This window comes from Perissodus microlepis, chromosome 4, assembly GCF_051167445.1.
Source record: "Perissodus microlepis isolate ML-2025 ecotype Zambia chromosome 4, ASM5116744v1, whole genome shotgun sequence".
NCBI classification, from domain to species: Eukaryota; Metazoa; Chordata; class Actinopteri; order Cichliformes; family Cichlidae; genus Perissodus; species Perissodus microlepis.
The window spans coordinates 15,200,598-15,228,092 of record NC_140464.1 but is presented as its reverse complement, the minus strand read 5'-3'; the positions used below and the strand labels follow the sequence as shown (position 1 = coordinate 15,228,092).

The following is a 27,495-nucleotide window of genomic DNA, read 5'->3' as shown; positions in this document are numbered from 1 at the left end:
TTGTGATGGAGAAGTTGTGGCTGGCGTAGAATGGCGGCGGCTGCTTCCGGCAGTGGACCAAGGCTCGCAGCACATTGGCCGCCATGCTCCGGAAACGCTTGCTGATGAAGCAGTAGAGGAAGAAGTTGATCCCGGTGTTGAGCAGTGCTAGCATGTTTGCCAGATCCGTGAGTACGTGGAGCAGACGGCTGGCAGTTTGTGATGCCGGGGGAGACGAGTAGAAGTGGTAGAGGATCACGAGGGTGCGCGGTGCCCACAGAACAGCAAAAATGGAGGTGATGGCGAGGAGGATGGCAGTGGTCTTGCCGGTTGAATAACCACGCAGACGGAAACAGCTACGGCGTCTGCGCAGCTTACGCACAATGACGGCATTAAGGGAGAAGAAGACCGTGCAGGGTAGGAGGTACACGGTGGCACAGTGGGCCCACACAAGGACGTGCTGGGCCACCGTTCTTTTGTCGCCCTCTTCTCCTCCTCCTTCTCTTCCGCCCCCTCCTCGATCACTACTACCCAGTCCAGGAAGGCTGTGCCAAAACTCGGGCCACCAGTAGTAGGGAGCTGCAGAGACCAAGCATCCAACGTAGACGGCGAATATCACTCTGCGTGTGCGGGCTGGGTAGGAGACCGTGTGGTAGCGCAGAGGGTGACAAACAGCGATGTAACGATCAATGGTAAGAGGCACGGTGATCCAGATGGAGGTGTGGATGGAGGAAAACTCCAGCACCTGAACTGCGTTATTTAATGACGGAGGCAGCGGCGCCGCCAAAATAAAATCCTCCAATATAAAGTCAACAAAAACAATGAGGAACAGAACGAGGATGTCGGCGGCGGCCAGAGCCAGGAGATAATTGTAGGAGGACTTCTGACGACGCAGCACCAGCTGGGACAGGATTACCACAGTCAGGATGTTAGCTAGGAGGAGGTGGGAGGGGGATGCGGACAGGTGATTGAAAGAAGATAGAGGAAATAGGGAAATGATGAGGAAGGAAAAAGTATGATGAGATTGGGAAAAGGTATGGGCATGGGTTAGGGCAGGGGAGAAAACAGAGAAATTGAGTGTTAGTGAGCAGATAATTGAAAGCGCAGGCAATAAACAAGACAGCAACAGAGAGGGAGTTAATAGTGATGTGTTGGTCGCGAACGAAACGGCCCTTAGAGCCGGATCTTTGACGTGAACGACGCGAGCCGGCTCCTTATCGCGAGCCGTGTTTTTTTTTTTTTTCTTTCTCGCACCCTCTCTCGCACTTTTTTCCGCTTTTTGCTTTGCACTGGGAAGAGGGGGGAGGGGCGGTAGTTACACTCGCAGTAGCACAGGAACAGAGCGGGAGGGAGAGACAGAGAAAGAGAGCCAGGGACAACAACGTCACATTAGAAAGGTATAGTAATCATCCACAACTATTTTCAGTTGCAGATGATAAAGGATTCAGAAAGTTTATTCATGCAGGCCCATATGACAGAGAATGTGCATGTTCTTTTTGTTTTCATATTTTAATTTATATTTAATTGTGTTGTGGTTTGCAGTGTTTTGTGTTGTTTCACTTTAAATTGGTTTAAAAGGAAAAAGCTGAAAATTTAAATAGTTAAAAGTTGAAATGTGAATAATTGGGTTTGTATTATATGATTTATTTATTACATTTTATGTGGAGTGAATAAATAAAAGTATATTTACGGTGGCCCCTACAGACAAAGCACGTACAAACTTCAAAACACGTAAAAACTCCAAAACACGTACAAAAGACAACAGAAGTGCTCCAGGATGCTAGGCGCGGTGTTGAGCTTTTGTTACCTAGTGGCTACACAAGCCAGGAAGTACCAACAACCGGATTTGGTGTGTGGTAGTAACAGGTAAATTAACTTTTTTTTTAAAATTATTTGAATATATATGAGTGCTTGTGTATAAATACACAAACAATACACATATGCTTTCAGTTGTGTAATTTAAGTGATCTAGGTAGCTCTGTTTTGGAAGTTCAGTTAAAGCTAGAAATGTGTTTTGGAGTTTGTACGTGCTTTGTCTCTAGGGGCCACTGCATACATTTATATATAAACATATATAAATAAAACTACTTTTCGGAGCCGAAAGAGCCGGCTCTTTTTAGTGAGCCGAGCCGAAAGAGTCGGTTCTCTAAAAAGAGCCAGAAATCCCATCACTAGGAGTTGATAGCAATAGAGATACTGCAGACAGGTAGGTGCTAACACAAGCTCAACACAAAAAGCAGACACCAAAATTAGGAGGCTAGAAAATTTAAACTGAGCAAAAAAGAAAGCACATCAACAGCACCACCTAAAAGCAGGTGTAAAAGCATGCCGAGTGAACTCTGTGCCCTGTGACATTTTCTTGCAGTTTCAGTCCACAGTATACAAAAATATTCAATTCTGTCATTATTCCCAGGCAGTGTTTTCCATGTTTAAACAGCTCCTATTCTGTAAACCTTCTCTGGTTTATTGATCCCCTTCATCTACACCTGCTGTATGATTCCAGCAGCACCTGCCTGTGCCTTTGGCCAAATTGTTATCTGCAATAAAGAGCGAACCCACAACAAAAACAGGAGGGTAGCGTGCAGCATCGCAGTCTTGGCAATTTGCTGAGTTCACTACTATGTGCCATCCTGCTGCTGGCAATTTCGGTCCTAAAACAAAGCACAAGGGCACCCCATCTCTCCATTTGCCTCTGTTTTCGATTTTTATTCCATGTGCCCAACAAGCTCCATAATAACTTCTCATCCAGCCTGCCAAGTTTCTCTCCCAGCTGATTTATTACGCATTTGTTTTACAGGTAAATACCCAAGATGGGGTGCAAAAAGGCCTGAATGTGATTTAGCTCACGACTGCATTTAGTCTGACTGCTGTGCATCTGAGAGGCACCAGCACAGCTTTCTGGCTCTCACGTGGACCTGCACATCCCATTTCTCCAATCAGTGCAAATTGCACATTGCTCCCAAGATAGTCCCATCACGTCAGCAAGGTTTATAGGCCTCACTCAAACCCTTCCCAAACTTCGAGGGCACAGCACACAAAATGCATGCTTGGCTTACTCTATAATATGAATGGAAGTAAAGACTGAGACAAAGACTAAAATCAGTGAAATGAATCATCAGCATTGCTGGTACATTTTAAAATTGAAAACATTTCATCACCATGAGTGCGAGGAAGGAGGGTACTTAATTTGACAGTTCAGTACACATCGTTTAATTGATTAACTGCTCATTCCTGTTTGTCTAATAAAATCTAATTGGGGACCTATGCTTCCACTTATTTTTTGTTACTTCTGTGAGGTGGCCTCCATGTGCTGGTGTAGCGGGTGCAGTGCCTAGCCTCAAAGGTATTGATCAAAGCTGAATTCAAATGAGACCTTCTGGGATGCTACGTGTTTGTAGATGGTCCCTGGGTCTTGGAGGAGTGTTCTTGGATCCTTTTGTTTTGGGCATAATTCATACTCAGATTTTATCCTGTGTTACTTTCGAAAATTAGGCTATGTGTGTTGTTTATATCTGTATTTTATGTCTTACTAACAAAAAACCTGCCCTACGGATGGTTTTTGCCAGGTCTGTGGAACTTTTTCACGTCATTCATATATGAAAACACACATCATGTTGTTCTTTTTATCGTCACTATATCACTCTATATAGTCAGATGAAAAAATCAGCTATTTGTAAATACCAAAGAATGAATAATCTTTGCAAGCTATATCTTCACTGTATAAGAAAAAGCAATTACAATTACAGGCCCTATTAGCATTACTGTTTGATAAACATTTATTTACAGATATGAATGAGAACACATGACACTTGATTAAAAATTGCTTAGCAAATTGTACAACATGCATGTAATGTAGATGTAATGGCACAGCTCATTTTGAGATCAGCTACTACACGTAATCATACGTCTATAATTAATCTCTTCATCCTGGTATTCTATGGCAAATGCCAATGGGGCTCCATGGTGCCAGGCAGTGAGTACAGGGCCCTCAGGCCACTCTCATGTAGTCGGTTTCTGATTGCTTGGTTAGCCTACTGGTGTGGTGGGAGACACAGCCATCCTGGTGGAGTTGGACTACCTGCATAAGCTCTGTAGGGACCAGGTATTGCCTCATGCAACCAGCAGTGACACTAACCCCAGCCAAATGCAAAACTATTGAAAAAACAGTCAGAAAAGATGACAAGGGGGAAAAAATGTGAGTGGCCTCTGCTTATTTGTGTTTTTTCATTCCTGTTGTTTCATTGTTGCCCCTCTACTGCACCTGTTGGTAATTTAATTAGCACCAACGCATCTGAAACGAATCCACTCTGCTAGTTGACTGACTAGGCAGATATTACAGAAGGTTAACAGAATTGATGCTATACTGTGATTTAAGTGTCCCTTAATTTTTTTGTGCAGTGTATTTCACCATCAACACAGCCTATTATGACACTGATGAATAGTGCCACAGATTAGATATAGGACTGGGAGGAGATCCCCCTAGGACCCAACCCATCATCACCTCAGAGACATGCCCAGATGTTGTGCATATAGATAGATGGGTGGCTAATCCAACCCTCAAAGGGATGAGGATTATGACTTTAACTGCTACGCCTACACAATGTATGTCAGTAAAAAGTTTTAGCTTGAATACTTTGTTCATCACGATACAATGTGAGCTTTAGGTTTTCTCTTGCTTTTTCTTTCAGGCATCAAATAGTGTAATTCTTTGTGGTCTGTAAACTTACTTCAACAAATCTGACTTAAACCATATTCTTGAGGTCTTCTCAACCGGCTCAATGCATTTCTCTTGAAATATTTACTGTTTATTTCTACACATTTTTCAGTATTAGTTTGCTAACAGTTATCTTCTGCTTGCTTAATTGGTGCATTGCTACCTGTGTTTTTTTTTTTTTTGTTGTTGTTGTTTTTAAATACACCAGTGCCACCAACTACACACTAGAAGAATAGATTGCAAGCATCAGTAGGGCTGCTTATCAACTAAATGGGTTTCTAAGTGAAAAATGGACTTTCTCCTAAAAACTGTGCTGCATAATGCTCAGGATACCTTTAATGGACTCTGGCTATCAACTTTCATAACCAAGGTTATCTATCTTCCTGAAACGCTGATGCTGACATTTTGAAAATAAAGGTTATTTTTCCCTGAAAGCGATGATGCGTGAATTCTGTTTGCTACAACTTTATTTGAAGGGGTGTCACCCTGAGCCATGGGATGAGTCTTTTTTGATGTTTATGGTCGATGTCAGTGAGTGTTTTTAGGTCATTTATGTTATTTTAAACTAATACCAAAATGGTTTGAGACATCAATGTTATGATAACATGACATTACCAAAGATTAGGTTACTGTACAACCAGGGTTTCATGCCTTGTTCAACCTGCACCGCTGTAGCTGAGGTCAAAGAAAACATTCAAGGCACTTCAAGTAAAGTCTCACCTTCTATTCTGATAATATTCAGTGAAGGCAGCCATTTATTTAATGCATTTGAACCTTTTTTTGTCCTCATAGGAACGTAAGTGCAGTGTGAAATTCAGAGACACGTTTTGAGTCACTTGTTTCCAGTTTATCCAGAGATTTCTATTTCATGCTCTATTAGTTCAATAACCTAACTAACGATAAAATACACACAACATTGCATGTGTGCTTTGCTGTTGCCGCATAACCCTCTTTAAGTCAAACCTGCCGGAGACACGTAAACATTACACTTTACACAACAGCTTCACAGACATCAAAGCACTCAGTGGCAGTCACAGTCCACACAGTGTGTCTGTGTGTGTGTGTGTTCTGTGATCCTTGTGCCTCCCTCTGCAGTAAAAGATCTGGGATTGGATTAAATATGGCAGCTTGAAGTCTGGTACATCACACTTCACAGCCTCTGCCACTGTCAACTGATTAGAAATTACAAAGCCAGCTCTGGATAACGACTAAAGTTGTGCAGAGGATGTGCAGCAGACGACACAAACGCACATACAAATACATGTGCGGCTCCACAAATGTGCATAAAAAACACACCGATCATTAGGGAAGCACCAATTCATTAACAATCTATCAATAACCACAAATGAGACGTCAAAGTCAGCGCATTGATTTTTAGACCAAAAAAAACATTTGAATCTTGGTAATCGGCTAACGGAGTTACTGTCTGAAGGAAAAATGTCATGTCCTTCTCCTGGCTTCTTAAATGTATGGCTTTGCTATATTTTTTTGTCATTCATAGCATTTTGAATACATGTGGGTTGGGATTATTGATCAGATAAATTTTACTTTAGGTTAACAAGCCAACAATGCTCAGGGTCTAGGAGATGTCACTGGGGTCATACTGACATAAAAGTATACTTAGTGACGCCATGATTTTATTTATATGTAGGCTAATTGCTTTTTGTTTTGCTTCCTTACTCAGTGTAACATTGTCTTTTGTACTTGTCTAGTCACATGACTCTTAAGTACTTTTACTTTATTATTACGGTCGTCACATCATCTTTTTTCCAACTCAAAAATCGCTTTATTTGGATGAGAGGACATTAGTAATCTGCATCCATAACTGTATGAGGACTCAAAATTTCACTCACTGGGCTGTACTATACAGCAAGCTATATTACTGGTCAGATAATTTATTTAAAACGCTTCAGAAATCACTAATATCACAAACATGGTCAACAGGTCCAGTTTAGTTACCCATACCTCAACTGACAACAGCTAACAGCTTAAGATGACCGCATTGGTAGCACTGTTAACCATCGCTGTGAGTCCATCGCCATTACAGTGGTGCTGAGAGCTTGCCAGACAGTATTTTCCTTAGCGATAGGCCTCATGACTCAGACAAAACCTCCATATCTGAGCTGATATAGGAATTGAAAAAAATGGAATTGGAAGCAAAGAAATCATTGAGTTGTTTTCAAAGTTTTCACCAGAAATTAATTTTTTTTCAGGCTATATAATCTGGTAATTTCTGAGCTTTTGCGCTAATTGACTATGTGCACGTTAGCATATGCTACTTCCGGTGCGGAAACTCCTGTGGGGAGCTTTGTTTCCGGTGTCCTATTCGCGTCTGGTTTACGGTCCAAAACAAGTTAAGCAAATGAATGAATCAAGCGGCGATTTACATTTCTATAGATGTCTTAGGCATTTACCCAATATATCTGTAAATGATGTTCATCGACTTGTCGATATTTTTCCCCCGCGCCTCAGAGCAAAAGAGAAAAGGGATTCAAATGTTATATTTCTCAGCTGTCCCTCGTTTATCGCAGGTGTTATGTTCTAAAAATAACCAGCGATAGGTGAAATCAAGTAGCCAGTTTTATTTTTTGACGGTGCAAAACGTTTCGTGGACATACAGTACTGCACTTCAGAGTCACACTGCTAGCGATCGATGCAGCGATTCTGTACTGTACAGGAGAGACGTCACGGAGGAGATCGTCTGCAGCGATCAGGACGCAGGACACAATGTGACGTAAAAAAAGCATGCAAACTTGCACTAAAAAATCCGCGAAACAGCGAGGTGAAAGGTGAACCGCGTTATAGCGAGGGACCGCTGTAATTTTGAAGGTAAGTCACAACATACCCTTCGTAAATACTAATGTATAGAAAACGTTACCAGCAATCATTAATTTTTTGTGTGGCTTTTTTCACGGTTTGTTAACATGCTGTGTAGGTGTGTACTTGACTAGCTGATATCGACATAACGGGGGAAACATCTGGTTTGACTATTCTTCACCTGTAGTTTGAATGCTGAACATTTGCCTGTTTAAATCATAAGACCAGTCATTATACAGAGATGTGCTTCTGAATGTGGACGATGTGTCTTCTGCATGCAGTAATGCAGTTCTGCTTGTGTTGAGTGATGTAAACAACTGATCGATCTAAACGCTTTAAACGTCAAAATTGATCATTAGATTTTTTATGACACAACAGTGGTGAGTGTTCCCACCTTCTGCTCTTTGTAACTTAACGCAATCTTTCCGTTTTCGAGTTTTGGACATGATTTTGGAGTATATCTTCGCAGTAGCGATTGACCGCAAAGTAAAGCTACCGGAAATGCACAACCCCACATCCGGTCTCAAACCAGGAAGTTAGCATTGTCTCGTGCACATAGTCAATACAGTATCATTCAAATGGCAAAAAAAAAATCCACTCCTGTCTTCAACCTACCACTACTGCAAGGTTACAAAAATTGAGAGTTGCATGACCTGGAAAAAACAACACTGAAGTCTGGCTTGTGCTCTTGTGCTGCCATTCGTGAAGGTGACAACAGTGTGAATAATGAACTCTTTAGTCACAGCCCCCTGTCACTCCAAACAGCCACACCTGTAGTAATGTATAATGTTAATCCTGCAATTTAACCAGACAGCAGCTGGTGAGTGTTTTTAGACAAGTCAGTGTGTTCCATGCAAACTATGGGGAACATCAGGAATCTGCTACCAAGCAAAAGCAATCACAAGGATGTTTTCATGAAGCAGTCAAGGAATGCACGATTTTTCCTTAGCGACTGGTGGTTGCCAGGGAGTCACTGACCAATCTGTAGACCTGTGTAACTGGGGCTTAAGCAATCCATTTCCTGGGGACTGTCATCAGTCACTGGGAAATGATTGGTCTTTTTTTCCCACTTGATGCTACCAGACCTAGGGGAAATGTGGACCAGCAGCAAGTGGCACACAGGCTAGAGAGCACTGCGTAGCCAATTATAAAAAACTGGATTAATAGAGAGGACACCGAAGTTAGTGTCTTGCTCATTTATTTCTGGGCTACCATTCATTCACTCAACCTATACACACAGTACAAGTCACATTAAACCAAGCATTCTTCAAATAGTTACAGAATGCAAACTTTCAAAAGCAAAAAACGCAATAATTCAAAATAATTTTACTTATTCAAATACGCATAACTTAAAGAAAACACAAAACCCGGCTGAAGGATAACTTACAGCATAACTCAAATAGCTCATTTAATGTTCACACAACATTCCCACAACATTCGCGCCATATACGCTATTACTCTTGAACGTATTGTTACCAGAGCGTAAATACAACATGGCGACAGACGACTGCGAATGCCATGCTCATCAAATCACAGGCTTTCCCCTTAACTCATGTACTCCCTACTGTCTGGTTAACACTAGAACAAACTCTCTACAACACATTTTCTGAATTTGCAGATTGCTTCTATCACAACGCACACCTGTGTGACTGGGGCCTTATCTACCTGACCTTATACCGTCACCATGATTGTCATGCAATCAAATAAATGAATGAGATAGCATGATGTGGTTAGCGATCATGTGTCTGTAAAATCTCTATAGACACCAAAACAGTTTTTTTTCTTTTACTGTGAAACCCTGGAGTCATTTTTGACCAGGACATGTCCTTCAACGCACATATTAAACAAATATGTAAGACTGCTTTCTTCCATTTGCGCAACACCTCTAAAATTAGAAATATCCTGTCTCAGAGTGATGCTGAAAAACTAGTTCATGCATTCATTACTTCCAGGCTGGACTACTGTAATTCATTATTATCAGGATGTCCTAAAAACTCGCTGAAAAGTCTTCAGCTAATCCAAAATGCTGCAGCAAGAGTACTGACAGGGACTAGAAGGAGAGAGCATATTTCTCCTGTTTTGGCTTCCCTTCATTGGCTTCCTGTTAAATCCAGAATTGAATTCAAAATCCTGCTCCTCACATACAAGGTCTTAAATAATCAGGCCCCATCCTATCTTAATGACCTTGTAGTACCATATCACCCTATTACAGCACTTTGCTCTCGCACTGCAGGCTTACTTGTTGTTCTTAGAGTATTTCAAAGTAGAATGGCAGGGAGAGCCTTCAGTTTTCAGGCCCCTCTTCTGTGGAACCAGCTTCCAGTTTGGATTCGGGAGACAGACACTATCTCTACTTTTAAGATTAGGCTTAAAACTTTCCTTTTTGCTAAAGCATATAGTTAGGGCTGGATCAGGTGACCCTGAATCCTCCCTTAGTTATGCTGCAATAGACGTAGGCTGCCGGGATTCCCATGATGCATTGAGTTTTTCCTTTCCAGTCACCTTTCTCACTCACTATGTATTAATAGACCTCTCTGCATTGGATCATATCTGTTATTAATCTCTGTCTCTCTTCCACAGCATGTCTTTCATCCTGTTTTCCTTCTCTCACCCCAACCGGTCGCAGGAGATGGCCCCGCCCCTCCCTGAGCCTGGTTCTGCTGGAGGTTTCTTCCTGTTAAAAGGGAGTTTTTTTCCCCCACTGTCGCCAAAGTGCTTGCTCATAGGGGGTCATATGATTGTTGGGTTTTTCTCTGTATCTACTGTACAAGGCGACTTGTACCTTGAGGTGACTTTTGTTGTGATTTGGCGCTATATAAATAAAATTGAATTGAAATTGAATTGAAATATAAATACTCTATTTTCACTTCGGTGAAGCTGGACATTTTGATTGGTGTTTATGGGGACTGGTTCGCTCTTAGAGCCTCAAGTGGTGATCCAAGGAACTGCAGTTTTTGGTGCATGCAGCTTGCTTCATTTTTCAACACTATAGCCTCTTTTCCACTACTCGACTTGACTTGATGGGTATTTTAGGGTATTATACAGGTATTTTGGTAAACATAGCTTCTATTCTACGTGTTTGGGGAACATGAACAGCATTTTGGATCACTGAAAACTGAGTTTTCGAAAGAATTCCTGCCATGGTAATAATTTACATGCGTTTATATGTGAACAGGGAAAACCGAGATTTTGTTCTGCAATGTCTAAAGTGTTCATCTCTTTTTCTGAGGTCACACTGTGTGCCATACTATTGTTTGTGGCTTTCGATTGGCCGATATTTCTTCACAGTTTGGGTTCTATTTTTCTGTTGACAGCACCAGAGATATTGTAAATAAATAAAAAAATCCCTATTTGAAAAATATATGCTCCTTTCACATTATTATTTTTTTAAACTAATTTTGGATTTTCTTTTATTATTGTAGGGTCTCACAAAATAAAGCACCATAAGGCAACTGTTGTGATTTGGCCCTATATAAATGGACAGTGTTGGGGGAGTAACAGAATACATGTATTTATGTATTTAAAAAACTAAATATGAGTAACTGTATCCATCACAGTTACTGTTTAAATAGGTGATAATTAGAATACAGTTACTTTGTTGAAATAAATGGATTACACGGCGGTCTTTTCCTGTTTCATATGTCTCTCTCTAATTTTGGTAATTCCACGCTGGTGGAAACCCAAACAAAACACACAATAAGAGGCTTTAATGTAAGCGACCTGTTGGTGGCGTCAGTTACACAATAGACCTGAAGCCACCACAACAGAGCCAGCAGTGCACGGGCAGGAATGCATTTCTTACTTGGAAATTCTGACACCATTTCACATTTAAAGAAGAAAAGGATGGGCGTAATCTGACCGTGCAATGCAAACTCTGTTTGCCAGCAACTAAGCTGCTCTCAGCATCAAAAGACTCCACCTCCAACCTAAAGAAACATCTGCTAGTAAGTTCTTTTTAAAAAAACTAACGTTAGCCTACTGCAACTAACTTGTTTTAGTTGTGGTAGCTACCTGGGTTATGTGCCACATCAGTATCTCGATGTACTATTGCTGTGTGATTTATTACTATTACTGAAGTCTACTCACCACCAACCTAACATTGTTAGCTGGTGTTAGCTGGGGTTAGTTCATAGACAGCAGACTGTTAGACTTGATGGATAGCATTAACAACCTGCTAGCTGCAGATAATCATGTGCACTTCTGAAAGCAGACAGAAAGAAAACATATTACTGATACAGAATTAGTTTTCTATACGAGATCACTGCAAAAAGTGCAGCCTTACCGAATGTCCGCCCTACTGTTACTCATTTTATATTGAGATTTAAAAATCTAGTTGGTGTTGGTATGGCGAGTAAGCTTCTGCATTTTTATGGGAAAAGTTTATTGCTAACTTTGTGCTGTCTTCCAGATGGAGATCCATTACAAATCAAACACATAATGGACGTCACCTTCAATCCATTGCCTCACGTTCTCTATTGTACCTCTGCCCATCCGTTTTCCTCTCTGTGTACATACTGCTGAACAGAGGGGGAGTGACATAAAATGGAAACAGTGAGGTGTTGACTGTCACAGGCTGGGCATTATTCTGTTTGGGCTCCCCAGCGAGGCAGGGCACTCTACAAACAAACAAAGGGGATCTGTTGAGAGCTTGACATTTTCATTTAGCCTGAGCCACCCTGCACTGGGTTGCCTATTCATTTCAATTGACTCCTGCTCTTTCCGTCGTCTCTGGAGCGGGGGTAGATCTGCTCGGCATTCAGGTGGTATGGGGTGGCACATGCGGGGCTCGTCTCAGAGCAGGAACAGGGGAAGCCGAGGTGCAGAGAGGTACACCGTGCACGCACAGAAAGGCACATGCGACAGAAAAACATTCACCATTCTTTCCTTTTTTTTTTGTTTGTGGGAGAAAAAAAATAAGCGTCTCCATCCAAGAGGAGATTAGAATAACCTGTTGGACGGATAATCGGCTGTTCTGTGTCTGTCTACTTTTGATTGTGTGTGTTTGCACGGGTGACTACTTTGGTGATCTGTGTGCCTTTATGCATGTCTCAGCTCCCCCCGCTGTGCCCCTAATATAACGAGGGACAGGGCCATTGACGTTATTTAGCGGGAAAGGGGAAGGCAGAGTGTGCTCCCTGAGGTGTGTAACGAGGCTGACTCATCCCACCACTAAAGGGACGTGTTCAGCCAGGCTGTCGACAAATGACACAGCACAGTTTAACCCCTCACAACAGCAAGTATAACATAGAGACAGAGAGACTGACACGTTCTTATACAACTGTCATCAAGTTTTCTCACGGGCCCCATGTAAAGCAGAAACAATATTGTAAAACGGAAATTATGATCTAAAAAAAGAGAAGCATTGCATCATTGCAATTAGGGAATTTTTCTCCCCTTTATAATCTTGGAGGAAATCGAGGTTAAGCTTTAATGGCTTTTCCGGAGGCTAATAAGAATAGGGTGAAGTGTGATCTGAGGAAGGTGGCAGGTGAGTGAGCAGGGACAGAGACAGACAGACAGAGAGGTATCGAGGACGGGCAGCAGGAGGAAAGGAAGCGAGGCGAGAGACGGAGAGTGGGTGAATATCAAAAGCTTACTTCAAAGGTCACAGCACTTTGTTCCTGATGACCAGCATTTCCCTTTTGTCTATCTCTAACTGTCAGACTGGACATGAAGGGTGGCGATTCCTTAATTTCTCCAAACCAAAAAACAGGGGTGCGTCCCCACTACAAAGCAGTGAAAAGCAAACAGGGAAGATAAAAAATGATGGTTTTCTTTTTTACAAAGCATTCATTTGCATTCAGTATGGGATTTAAATGCAGTGACAGTCAACCTGATTCCTGATGTGTGAGGTGAGTGCTAACAGAGGATTTCAGAAGAAGCCCAAAGGAGAAATAAATTCAATAACATAAAGCTAAAAATGAGAAAAATCAGAGAAGGGGAGACGGAGATGTGTACTGAAACTGAATATTTAAGTTTAATGGGCATATTAAGAGAAAATAAGCCCTCTCCCTATGTGCTGCTAATGGTATTGATGCGACTGCAGTGCTTTGCTGCCTGCTCACCTTAACAGCCATTCATTTTACAGACAGGCCACAGTGAGTCAAGGTTTGGGCATGACTGTCCTCACATCAAGGCTAAGGCTGCCGCCGGTGATGAGGTGCAGGTATTGTGCACTGCATGACAAAGACCTGCTATTCATTTTTTAAGGATTAGTCAACTAAATCAGCAATTGTAATGTTCACCTAAGGAAAATGTAGCACGTGTAATTGAGTGTGATGTGTGAAAAGAAAGAAAAGGAGCACATATGATAATAGATGTGAGGAGGGAAGAAGGGGAAACAGATAGAAGATCAGGAGTGTTAAGCATTAAAAGTCATCTAATTAGCCATAGATTTATATGTTACTGCTGTCCAAAGAATCCAAACGACTTACACATACTGAGTTTGCTGTATTCTCTGCAGCCGCGACAGCATTTTGCTGCCTACTGGTCAAATAAAGTCAGTTCTGTCACAGCACATCTCTGATTTATTGCCTCAAGCAACACCTCCCTCCTCTCTAGCCTCCTCTGTTCTCCCGCCCAATCTCTGGCCCATCTCTCCCATGACAAGCTCTCTCTCACTCTCCCCCTATCTTTCTCTGCTTTCGTAAATCAGTACTTGAAATCTGCTCATGCTTCAGGATATACCCTCACATCCATTTCCTTTGCATGCCCCACCCATTTTAAAAAAACATCTTTAGAGTGATTGGATTTTTATCAACAAGTTACCAACCCACTACAGACGTCCCGCTGCTGGTGCATATTGACAGATCAGTAGCTCAAACTGAAAATCGATGGGGGTCAGTCTCTTCATTATCCTAAACAGCGGCTGACACCGGCCCCTTACACTGCAACATGGAGGCAGGGGTTGTTAGTGCTGAACCTTCCCAACCTTTCCCCCCCTGGGTGGATGCAAGAGTGTGAGTGGGAGGAGACACCTGAACACACTCACACTTGTGAGGAGCTTTGAGGAGCGGCGAGGTACCATGCAGAAATGTGAGCACACATATGTTTGTGCACAGGGAGTCAGGGAGGAATCCCATGGGAGCTTTACAGCAAGCGACTGAAAACAACACATGTGATTCTCTTTTCCCACAATGTTGAAAGTAAAGCATCAAAAAGAGCATCATTTTCTGGTCTCCCACTGAAACGGCTGAAGTGCTTTTTCTTTTTACTGAGATAACAGTCTCAGTCTTCCCAAGGTCAAAAATGTGCTACATTCTTTGACAGTGTGCAGACTTGGAGTTGAATTGCTCTACCAGAACATTTATTCAGCTACTGAACATCACAACCATTTTAAGATGCTTTACTCAAGCGTGCAAAGGAGACCTGCTGTGCTAATTTCCAACTCTATATTTTTAAGTGGCATGGCGCAATTCAGAATAATCTTTACGTGTCTTGCGCAGACCCTTAGTTCTTATCCTGACTTTCTTCTAATTCCTTCTTACTGTAGGATTCATACTTCAGCAGGAAATCTATGGCATAGCTCCATGGTGACTGCAAACCTCTCTGAAACCTTATACTGTAACCTATGGCATAACCTGATGAGCACCTCCTGTGCATTTACTCTTACATTGCATTTTTTTAAAAATGTATCCGTTAGAGAATAACAATCACCATCTCCATGTAAGGAATAATAATCTAATATAATGAGTATAAGGGCTCAAAAATGTCAGCACATACCAGGAGAGAGATTGTTGTCAAAACCCAAGACGAAAAAAAAAAGTCTCAGTATTTTATTTGCTTCTGTCGGCGATGACCACACAGTAATAAATACATAACGCACCAGAACAAACATAAATGCTGGCAACGATGTCGGCTACTTGTTAAAAGTTGGTGCTGGTATTGGATTGATACTTTGGTTTCGTTTTCTAATTTCAGTATTCAGCCCAATGAACTTAAATAAAAATATATTGTTAATGAAAATTGGGGGGAAAAAAATATAATTTGTGCGTCATGTTTATTTCTTTTATAGCTTAAAGCACATTTAAATAACAGAAGTTGGCCTAGAGTGCTTTATAGACAGGCACGTTTATATTCTAACACTCCCAAAAAATAGATTCAAAATACATGAAAATCTAAAACGCTGTGTTTTGTTGTGTTAACTATACACTGTATAAAGTAAAAATCATAGTGATTTAGTGGTTTTTTAAATGTGTGTTCAGAATGTGCAAACTGCAAATAATGATTCATCTCATAACTCAGGACACACTGATCTGCCTGATCTACTATTACGGATACTGATATCAATAATGGTATCAGCAATACTGTCCCTGTTTTTACTTGGTATCTGCTCGATACCAAAACTTGCACAGCACTAAGACTTACATAGGTTACATCGTAGGCTCTGCACCGATTCGCCGGAGAAGTCTAAATCAGGCCGTATTGGCTACCAAAATATTTGAAAACCAAGAACACTTACTGTTACATAGATACGCAGATGCTGTGCTGTGTTGTAGACCAGCGGTCCCCAACCCCCGGGCCTCGGACCGGTACCGGTCCGTGAGTCGTTTGGTACCGGGCCGCGAGAGTTGAGGCTCAGGTGTGAAATGTATAGTTTTCAGGGTTTTTATCGGTTTTCAGCGTTATTTTGTTATCGTTTTTATCGTTTACTCGGTTTTCCTTGGTCTTTTCACGTGTGTTATGAATAAATCTTCTTTTTTTCAGTACCGGTACTAGTTTTATTTTGTTGTATTTATCCGCAACACCTTAAAGGCCGGTCCATGAAAATATTGTCGGGCATAAACCGGTCCGTGGCGCAAAAAAGGTTGGGGACCGCTGTTGTAGACTGTCTTGTATGGAGTATAATGGGCCAATGTGTAGAATAGCTTTATCTCAATGGGGACAGTGTATCATGAGTTCACTGGATTGTCATCATTCAAGCCCAAACACTGTGCTTGTTTTGGTAAAATTATCTTTTATGACTAATTAAATGAAGTTTTAATTGTTAATTATTGGAGGCAATAGAGTTTAATTTAATCTCCTTAGCGGCTTTGTGCCCTGCTGCATTATCTCGGGGCGCAGACATTTCATTAACGCGTTTTGCGTGTTTAATTCAGATGCAGAAGTCTTCAGGCTACGCAAAATGGCTTCTGTTTGCAGAAAGGGCTGATGAATCACCAGGGGAAGTAGGATTTAAAATGTGTAGGTACAGGTCAGTAAACAGCTCCATAAACAACAAATTGTGTTTGAGAAATGTTGGACTGTGTTGGCCCAGACATTAGGGGGACCCTCTCTTGAGGACCCACTTGTCACACAGCATTGTTCATTAGCTGATGGCTTCCCACTCCACAATTTGTGTCTCACCGGCGAACGCTCTGAGACATGCTGTACTTCACCTCTGTAATTCCATCATGTCAAAGGAAGAGCCAGAGAAACTACGCTTTCATTGTACTGCTTGCTATGCCACCACACGTCTGCTCTGTCTCAAGCAGTGTGCTGTAGTGAGTGGAGAACGAAAGAGAGCGGGTTAGCGATTAATTAAAAATGTGGCAATTCGTTTCAGCTCTGTCGTCTGTAGCACCCCGAGTCGGGGCTCAGAGGTGCTACTTCAGCCAGCTCGGCTGTTATTAATCTCTCCCTCTCTATTAGTGCTCTGATCTTTCTCTCCTAACTCCACTTTTCTTCTTCTTCTGGGTGTCCGCATCTTCCATTTTTTTGACTTGCTCCCAATTTATCTGCTTTTTGTTCTGCATTTTCAATTCATCATTTCACTATAGGTCACAATAATCTTTCCCGGCCGCTCCACTTGCGTAATCCCTTTTCTTATCGCCTTCTTCCCGCCTTGCTGTGACCCCTGTCTGCCCGCCGCACTGCAGGTCAAAGTCTGTCTGCACGGATGCGATGCTGCCTCGCTAAAACCTCATTTCAGTTAACTAATGAATCACTGGCTGACGATCAAATTAACAGCCTCCTTTCCTTCCTATGTGTCTAATATGTGTGGTTCTGCGGGTCACGCAGCTACTACTCACACATGCTGCGCTCATGAAACATTCATGATTCAGCTTGAGTGGAACGAGCTGTGTCATAATGATTGAATAAGTCGAACCTGCTGCCGCAAAGTATCAGCCCGCTGCACTCAACTCAGCCATTAATTCAGACGACTGTTGTAGGATTGCCTTACACTCTCAGGTTATTGTTACTCAGTGATTAAACAACCAGCTTCAATCCAATTTGTAAAGACGACTCAGCAGCAGAATCAAATACAATTTCGGCAGAAAACGACAGCTAAGTAAATTGCTTGCTCTGCCATCCAGGGGAAACAATTAAGCGAGATTTGATCAGAAAGAACGACTTTTACTTTTACAAGACAGCAAATCTCTGGAGCGACTGCAGTCTTGGCACGCGAGAGCTTTTCACTTTGCAATGCAGATCTGTTTTGAACCAGCACAGCTTAGCTTGTTGATAACATCTCACTCCCAATCTTTATCAAGGAAAGAGTTTCGGTGCTAAAGAAGATGTGTTAATCGCGAGGATTAGCATGAATAAGGCATCAGAAGTCAGTGCTGCTGTTCACCAAAGTGAGTCCACGTCATGTCAGAACTCCCAATAAATCAGATCATAAAATTGAGGTTAATTAGTGTAACCTCCGAATTATGTTTTACACTCTTTAATCACAGATTGAGTTCAGTTTTTGGGTAAAAGCAGACAGTCCACTGGGTCTTCACCTAATCTCTTATTAGGCTTAAGCACTTTTCCTCTTTCATCTGACCTCCAGGTTTTCTGTCTGTGTCTCAGGCTGTCTCTGTTACACACACACACACTTCACTTTGCCTCCCTGTGTGAGACTAGGTCAGTGCTCATAGATCACGCATTGGGATGGAGACAGTAAATGGGTCTGACAGTGTCTGTGAATGGACTAATCATTCAATGGTATAGACACGAGAAGGGAGTGTCATTAATTCAGGTCATAGAGAAGAGACATGTAACACACACATACACACTCATCCCAGAGGTCAACCCATGAGTCCCACAATTTTTCATGCAAACATACATATGCCAGCTCCAGATTAATAAAAAAAGATGTCATCTCTTAGTTTGAGATCAAATGGCTGGGAAATATTGGAAGAGAGTAATTTCACTTATCAGCATGTCCCTCCCTATTATCCCTGAATCTTTCCAAGTAAGAGGCAAAAGCATAAGAAACTCCAAATGGACACAAGCACAGACACATACATGCTTAGTGCATGTGCACGCACAAGTGTTGGCCACAAGGTCAGGCTGATGAATCAACAGTATGTGTGCATGAAGTGACACTCGGGAGCAGCTGTGCACGACACACTCACTTAGTCCTGCAGGTAAGTGCACAACAAATCAAGATGCAACACTGCACGCCACCAAAGCCAAAGCCATGTCATCAAAAAACGTGAGCAAATTAACACAGAATAAGGCATGCAGGCGAAAGAATACACTCATGTGTACGTCTCTTACCTGGTAGGCCAAGACAGAGCAGGACACTATAGTAGATGACGGGTAGTGGTCCGAGAGGGCATCCCTGGGCAGCTTCAGAGGGATTCTGCCCTGTGCTCCAGGTGCTCCCGTTTGGGGAAAAAACAGGGAAGTGGCTGTGCTCCATGGCCTCTTCCTGGTCCTCTTCCTCAGCTGAGCTCAGTGTCAAGAAGCGTGCTGGCCACGAGATCGAACCGCCTGGAAGCCGGTTTTGGGGAGAGGGTGCTCTGTCCTTGGGTGCCAATCAGCATGAGTGTGTGTACGTGTGCGTTTGGCAAGACCGCAAGGTTGAGTGAGTGAGTGAGAAGGAGGGAGGAATGGGAAGAGATGGAGGAGAGCGAGATAGGCAGCAGACGGGGGAGATGCGAGGGATGATATGTGTTAGTAGGTGACGGAAAAAGGAAGGTGGCGAGAGGAGCTGAGAGGGAGGCGTGAAGAGGTGAGTGTGAAGGTAGAAGTGGAGAGGGGAGGATGCTGCCTGAGTGTGTGAGCGAGGGGAATGAGAGCGAGTCGGGAGCGCAGCGGGGAGGAGGAGAGAGGGAGGGCAAAGAAGAGGGAAAGAGAAAGGGCAGAAAGAGAGGGAGGGAGAGACGGATGACTGAGAGTGGAGGCAGCAAGCGGGATGAGGATGAGGGGAGGATGCTTAAGGAGAGAAATAGGGGTTTGAGGGCAGAGAACATAAAGAGATCATAAAACTGATGGGGAGCCAGATGTGATAGACGAGAAAAGATAAATGGGGGGTTAAGTCAACTGTGGAAAAGGACATAGTGCATTTGCCCTTGTCATTGTGTTTGTTTTCTGTCAGTGTGTCTCTTCATTGCTTGGTGGCTTTCTGCAAACATTTGATTGCATATCGAGTTAGGGGACAGATCACAAGCTGGGTCCATTAGTCTTTAAAATGTCTTTACATCCACAAGCCAATTTGCACATCCTGGATGTCACACAGAGTATAATTACATATGACCAGACTTGTGTGTGCATGTAGGTGTGTGTGTGTGTGTGGTGGGAAATGGGGGTTGGGATTGGCTGCACAGTCTAATTCTAATGCAGTGTGAACAGTTTGAATCTCCAGCTAAAATGTGCTAATGAACTCTAGGCTGACACTTAAAAACTCAAGTATTCCACCTTAAGACAGATTCCAATTTCTGGTTCATCAGTTGGTGTGACAGCAGGTCTGCAGCTGCCTGTTATTTTCATTTTCTATTAATCTGTCAGTTATTACAAATGATCCTCTGGTTGTTTGGTGTGTAAAATGATGTGTTTATTCCTCAGACTTCTCAGATATAGTAGACTGTTTTCTCCATCCCACTGACTGCGATGTAGCTGAAACTCTTTGCTACAATATTACAGATAAGTGTTGGACCATTTAATAAATTGCTCTTGAGTTTCAGAAAGAGAGCAGTAATGAGTAATTTCATGTAAGCTGTTCTAGGCTTAAAAAAGAAGAAGAAAAGAAACCACTGTAACGACCTGTAACTATTTTTCAAATGTTGCCAAGCATGGCAGACTCACGAAAGAGGAGCCTTTGAAATGCTGAGATTAAAAAGACACGGGGATTGTTGTGCTCTGTTTTTGACAGTTGAGAATTTCAGGAGGTTAAAAAAACGGGGTTGTTAGTTTACCCCCTGATCTGCCACGCTGAAAAGGCAGAAGTAATTTTCTAAGTTATTATCAATAGTTGTTGGAGTTTTTCTAATTGCACCAGTACAAAAAGATTTGTTTAAAATTTTTAAAGCGTCTCTCTTTTCCATTCAGTCCGCATTCTGCCGTTCTGCAACCGCTATTGACTTATGTTTTATTCAGGTGGAAATTTTAAACAATAGCCTCGAGCTTAGGAACGCTAAAGTTCTTCGTTTAATAAAAGAAAAGAAAGAAAGACTCACAACGACCCATAATCATTCTAATGGAACAGAAAGGTAAGAACAAACAGCTCTTTAGATTCAGTGAACAATATCAGCAAATATATATTTAATTTTTTCTTCTATCAACACTTGTTAACAGAAAGCCCAGTGACTAATTTTTTAACTTTACTTTTTAACATGTACTCTACTTAGGTACGAGTTTGAGGCCATTTACGGTACATTTCTATGATAGATTTATTTGCAGATTGAGATTTTGCATACAAAATTCACTCATTAGTTGTGTCTTGCTAGTAGCAGCTTTGACCCTACTTTGCCTTTTGGACTGTTTTAAGTCTTCATAACATAGATTCGGCGAGGTGCTGGAATCATTCCTCAGTGATTTTAGCCCATGTTCACATGATAGGATCACACAGTTGCTACAGTTTTGTCAGGACCACATCCGCCACATCCCAAAAGGTGCTTTGTTGGACTGAGATCCGGTGACTGTGGAGCTCATTTGAATATAGTGGACTCATTATTTTGTTCAAGAAATGTGAAATTTGAGATCATTGGGGCTTATTACATGGTATGCTCTGTTGGTGGGAGTAGCCATAAGAAGATGGGTGTAGTGTGGCCATAAAGGGATGGACATGGTCAGCAACAATACTCAGGTAGGCTGTGGGGTTTAAATGATTCCCAGTTGGCACTAAGAGGCCCAAAGTGCACCAAGAAAACATCCCCAACACCATTGCACCACCAGCAAAATGAACTGTTGATACACAGCAGGATGGGTCCATGATTTCACGTCGTTTCTGCCGCGTACAGCAGGAATGAAGACTCATCAGACCAGGCAACATTTTCTAATCTTCAGTCGTCCAGTTTTGTTCAGCCCGTGCGATCTGTAGCCTCAGTTTCCTGTTCTTAGCTGACAGGAGTGACACCCTTTGTGGTCATCTGCTGCTGTAGCTGATCAGCCACATCAGAGATGCTCTTCTGCACACCTTAGTTAGAATGAGTTGTTATTTGAGCCACTGTTGGGTTCATTGAACAGTATAATCATTGTCCTCTGACCTGTGACATAAACTAAGCATTTTTTACCCTGAGAACTGTGGCTCACCAGATATGTTCTCTTTCGCTGACTATTCTCTGTAAACCCTAGAGATGGCTGTGTGGGAAAATCCCAGTAGATCAGCAGTTTCTGTCTGGCAACAACAAGCGTGCTACATTCAAAGTCATTTAAATCACCTTTTTCCACCTTTGTGATGCTCACTTTGAACTTCAGCAGAACATGATTGAGAGAATATGATTAGCTTTCCAGTGAAGCAGCCTAACACTTTATTCCGATATCACAACAAAGTCCTCCTCCAAAATGAGAAAGCATTTGAATTAACACCTCTGTAAAGCAGCTTGAACAAAAACTAAACATTCTAACTTTTATTAGACTGGGTTGTGACTCCTTATGAATAAGGGAACAGCTGAGAGAAGTCGCTTTTTTATTAGTTTTACCCAGATGTTCCTAATAAACTGCCAACTGAGTGCAAGCAGAAGATTTACAATTACACCCGAGGGTCTTTTTTCCCCTCAGATCTCACCACCCACTGCTGTATCTATCATTTCTGTGTCATTTGCCACGCTATTTCTCAGTGCATGAACCATACAAAACGTGAGCTATGAGATGGTGTCAGTGTAGCGATTACATAGCATACAGATGCATACGTATTATGATTACACTACAGGCTTTTTTAGGCTTTCAAGAGAAGCTACACGTGCAGAAAGCAGGCATCAAAAAGGTTTTGGCATGATTACAGTGAAACATCATGTCCATTTAGGGAGCTGTCAGTTGTGCCTCTGCTCTTTCTGCCCATCTTCAGCTCAATCTGGGCCTACGCTGCCTCTTTCTCAGTTCTGAAGCCAGAGAGCCGCATCCTGCTCATCTCTGCTGTCTGAGCAATATACTTTAGATCATTTATAAAGTAGGACATGCGTCTGTGATAAGAAGGTGAGGGCAGATTAGATTACACAGTCTCACACAAAGAAAGAGAAGAAGAGAGAGATTTTTGTGGCAGAAAATGAACCACTTGTCGAAGGGAAGGAATCACAGCATCATCTTTATACCCGCTTGGAGCTTCATTTATGGCATTATGAGCATTTTCTACCCAGATGGGCACTAGTGTAAAGGAAAGCAAGAATTGAGCGCTAAAGTGTCCAGTAATGGCTCACCCGTATTTGCTAAAAGCCACTTGAAAAGTGGAACAAAGGTGAGCGAGAGCAGAAGAGAAAAGAAAGGAATAATCATGTGCTTTTAATTATTTTCTGCAACACGTGAACAAATGAGCTGCAAGGGATGCAGGGAGGGGAGCTCCACGATTGAGTGTTAAATAAAATATAGCCAGATGACGTGAATTAATCACAGAGAGATGTGGGGGGAAACGGAAGATATCCTTCAAGAGTAGGTAGCATAGCTGTGAAAAACCCCCACGGGGTTAGAGCTGGCCTGCTTTCCAGTACTTAATACAACATCATCATTGGTCCTTGTCACGCAAACTTGATTACATGTAATCTTGTGGTTCTTTGATCCAGGCGGGATTGTGTTGTGCATGTGGGTTGTTGTTTGCAGTTAGATTTAATATAGGACATCAGATACTGTCCTGTGTACATGTGAGGGTATTTTTTGATGTGTAATGCAGTGATATTTTTCAAAACCAAACCAGGACAGACGTCGGCTTTTGTACATGTTAGTTATGGAACGCGGTTGAACTTCAGCCCGACCCCATTATGCCCTGCGGTGACGCACGTGGATGAGTTCAGTGGTAGGATAGGTTTGTGCAGGTCGTTACAGGGCACGTGTGTTATTAACTCATTACATCATCATTACACGCAGTGTTTCAGGACCCCATGCTGCCAGGTCATCACCGAAACGAGCACCGGATGCACAAAAAAACAAACGCAGGTTGTTGCTAAAGAAATGGTTGGTGATTTGTGTTCAGTGCAAACACCACAGAAATAAAAATGCTAATTCAAGTGCTGTGCTGATGTTAACAGCTATCTTATTTGTTTTATTCTTTGCAACAAGCCTAAATTTTCAGAAAAGGTGCCAATAATCCGGCTCAGAGGCTTAAAGAGTGTCTACTGGTTTATAAATGGTGTGAGGCCAGGCCAGTTCAGGTGTGCCTTTTGGTTTTCTGTTAACAATACATGAAATACCAGATACTTAAATGTGCAACTGCAAAGAAAGTATCGTGCAGTATTATTGGCATTTGATCGCTTTTTCTGTGGAGCATCTGTCATCTGTTGTGAGAAGCTGGCTAATGTTAAGTACAGTGCCAAACAAGCTAAGAAAGCATCCCTACAGAGACAGTTTTGTCCTACTTCAAAAGAGCATCAGCTCTGAACTAATTTTAAGATCTAGATATTTTTCATTATGTCCTGATATGTAAACACTTAGAAATGACAGAGGGTGTACTTTCCTTTTACCATGACTGTACATTATACAGACAAAAGTATTGGGCCACGCCATTTAATATTTGAATTCAGGTGTTTTCAGTCCCGTTATGTGTGTAAAATCATGCACATAGCCGTGCAGTCTGCCTTTATAAACGCATGTGAAAGAAGGGGTCGTTCTAAGACCTCACTGAATTTGAAGGTGATACTGAAATGAGATGCTACCATTTCATCAAGTCAGTTTGTTTAATTTCTTCCCTGCAGGTATTCCACTATCGGTGGTAAGTGGTATTATTGCAAAGTGGAAATGTTTAAGAGTCCCAGCAACTCCACCACAAAGTGCCTGATCACATAAAGTTACAGAGCGGGGTCGTGCAGTTCGTATACGTCACCAGCCATCGACTGACTCTATAACTGCAGAGCTCCAAACCTCCTCTGACATTAACATCAGCACAAAATCTGAGCATGGGGAGCTACATGGCATTGGTTCCTATGGCTGAGCAGCTCCTGTAGCTGTAATGTGTAGGTGTCCCAATGCTTTTTTCTGAATATCACCCATCTACAGCTGTTTGTATAATACGTATGTATAAATGACATTAAAAATAATAATTTGCCATCTTGGGCTAAATGGAGATATTCAAGGCTACATGCGGACTTTGTGAGGCTAAACTTGAACTTATCCAGTGCTAAATCTGCATGCTATTGTACCTCATGCTTATTAGCAGGCACTGCTTAAGGTTAAAATCTGACATGTATGGTTGGACAGACTGAAAGAAAAGTCTGAGGATCGATAAATTCAGAAGCTTCCCTTCTCTGGTCTAACGAACTGACGAGGGAGGAGATCCAGGTTTTAGTGTTACTTTTTTAATATTGTAAACAACCCTGCTTTGTAACCAGGTTTGAACAGCAGGTGTAAACATGTCTGGGGAAGCCTATTTAGAATAATATGTTAAGTCATTTGAGTCTGGATCAAAGTGGTGGAACAGCAGGCAAATCGACATGTTGCTAGCACAGCTTTAAAGCAAAGAAGGGAAACCAGAAAGCGAGAGAGGGAGAGACTCCAGACAGGGAGTCCGGTGGATTTAACAACCAGGCTGTTAAATTCATCACAAAGTTGTCAAGTATCAGGTGACATTAATTATAGATGCCTTGTGCGATGAGCCGTTTGTTTAGTGTGCCTGTAAAATTGGGCCATAGATGTGAAGAGGAGTGGGTCAGCGAGGTTACACGTGAGCGCTGTGCCACCCATTCTTTCCTGCTACCCTCCAATTTAGAGTCAGCACTCAAAAATAATAAGAGGAGTGGGAAAGAATTGGGAGCAAGAGCGAAAGAGAGTGGGAGGGTGAGAGACAACACAAGAGTGGGGATGCTGAATAAAACATAACAGAAGGAAAGAGATGGATGGATGACTGAGCAAGTTTTCCTCTACTCCTCTTTCTAAGCCAGCGCATACAGCACTGAGCACACCTGCATGCTCGCACGTAACACACCAGTCACACATCTGGTGTATGCTGCACATCCCATGTGCGCTCATACAGTATGTATACTATGCATGCATGTCTTTAGCAATTTCACCTGACACCAGACACGCCAGGGAAATTATCAGAATCATTTGCACATCTAGCTGCAGCTCGGCACGCCCAGGCAGGCTCTCCGTTTGCTCTCGCCACCCCTGGGTGAGTCTCCCTGGTCTAAGTGGTCCAGCTTCTGCCCCTGCCCAGCACCAGGGACCAGCTGGTCTGAGCAGGCTCTTATAATACTTCTGTTATTAGACTTGGGAAATGGAGACATTTAACACTGCTGCAGCTGAGACTAAAGCCCCACGGCCCTGTCTGTAAATTACATTGCTCTCACAAACAATCGCATTGAAATAAGGCCACTGAGGAAGGACTTTGGCTCTGTAAAATGTAGCCTTGATGACCTAGTTTCAGCAACTACCACCACTGCCTGTGTGCGTGAGTGTGTTTGATCATCTTCACCAAGTATCGCTAATCACAAAGTTTACCATAAAATATTCAACTGCTCTAAACGCAGGCTCATAACTCTTCGTGAATTAAAGGAATGCCTTTCAAGTCCTTCTGCCGTTGTAATTTGCTGCAGCTATCAAGCATATAAGATTGGGTTTAATTGTGTGCTTTACCTAAAAAAATATTCTCAGCCTCTCTGAAATCGGCTCCTCAAAAGTTTCTGTCTGATCCTCCTGATCAGACACTTCTGTAGCGCCCCAATCTCGACCAGGGCTGTTTGATGTTGTCTGAGCTGATGTGTGTTTGTTTGCAGTTGGACTTCTCCTATTGATCACAGCAGATTGGACCCAGTTTTGTTTGCTCAAGCGTGCAGACATTAGAGGACCTCCTCATTCTGATCACACCGCTGAGAGAAATATGGGCCGTAACAGCAGTAATGATGGGAAAACTCTCCCTTTTGTTTTTAGTCAGTATCAAAGGGATTCTGAAATAGCTCTCAGGTTTCCTTTATACTTTCCGTTTAGCATGGATATAAGCTGACAGCAGTTCAATCAAAGAAACATCACAGAACAAAGATTTACATATATACAAATTCCTATAAATAATTCAGTAACACATATGCTTTAATTAGTTCTATGTATTAGAAATACTAAACTCCTCTAATCTATCACTTTGGCTTGGTTTGAAGCAGGTGATTTACTTTTTTGCTTCACATCCTGCTGAGGAGTCAATCAGGAAAAGGCGTGCACAAGGCATCCTTTTCAGATGTCTGAAACATCTCAACCTGCTGCTTTCAATATGGAGGAGCAGCGGCTGTACCCCGAGTCCCTCTTGATCGGCTGACCTCCTCCTATCTCTAAGGGAGAACCCAGCCACCCTTCAAAGGAAACTCATTTTGGCCACATGTATCCACAACCTCATTCTATCGGTCACTACCCAGAGCTCGTGACTATAGAAGAGGGTCATAGGAATGTAGCTTGACCACAACAGATCTGCCCCAATCCACCTGTCAATCTTACCCCGCACACTCACTTATTAAATAATATTCCCAAAATATCAACTAAGCCCAAAAAAGAAAGAGCAAATCTGTCTTGTTATTTAGCTTCTGGTATCAGTCACTCAAAAACCAAACAAAAAAAGAAAAACATCCATTGTGTGGTTCTTTTGATTGACAGATGGCCCAACACAGGCAGCTGGAGCCTGCTAAGCTTCAGCTCCACTACTTTGAGTCATTCAAAATGGACCTCAT

The 27,495-nt window shown here is 42.3% G+C and overlaps 1 protein-coding gene across 1 annotated transcript in view; it reads right to left on the bottom strand.

The window, feature by feature from the left end:
* gpr139 (G protein-coupled receptor 139) overlaps window positions 1-19,588 on the bottom strand; it is a 21,140-nt gene extending 1,552 nt beyond the window's left edge. The window contains exons 1-2 of the mRNA XM_084926013.1: window positions 18,980-19,588; window positions 1-912 (exon numbers count right to left, since the gene is read on the bottom strand). The exon at window positions 1-912 is cut by the window's left edge and continues 1,552 nt beyond it. Coding sequence (XP_084782139.1) covers window positions 1-912; window positions 18,980-19,124 — 1,057 coding nt within the window. The 5' untranslated portion in view covers window positions 19,125-19,588. The remainder of the gene's footprint in view (window positions 913-18,979) is intronic.
* Window positions 19,589-27,495: the final 7,907 nt, after the last annotated feature.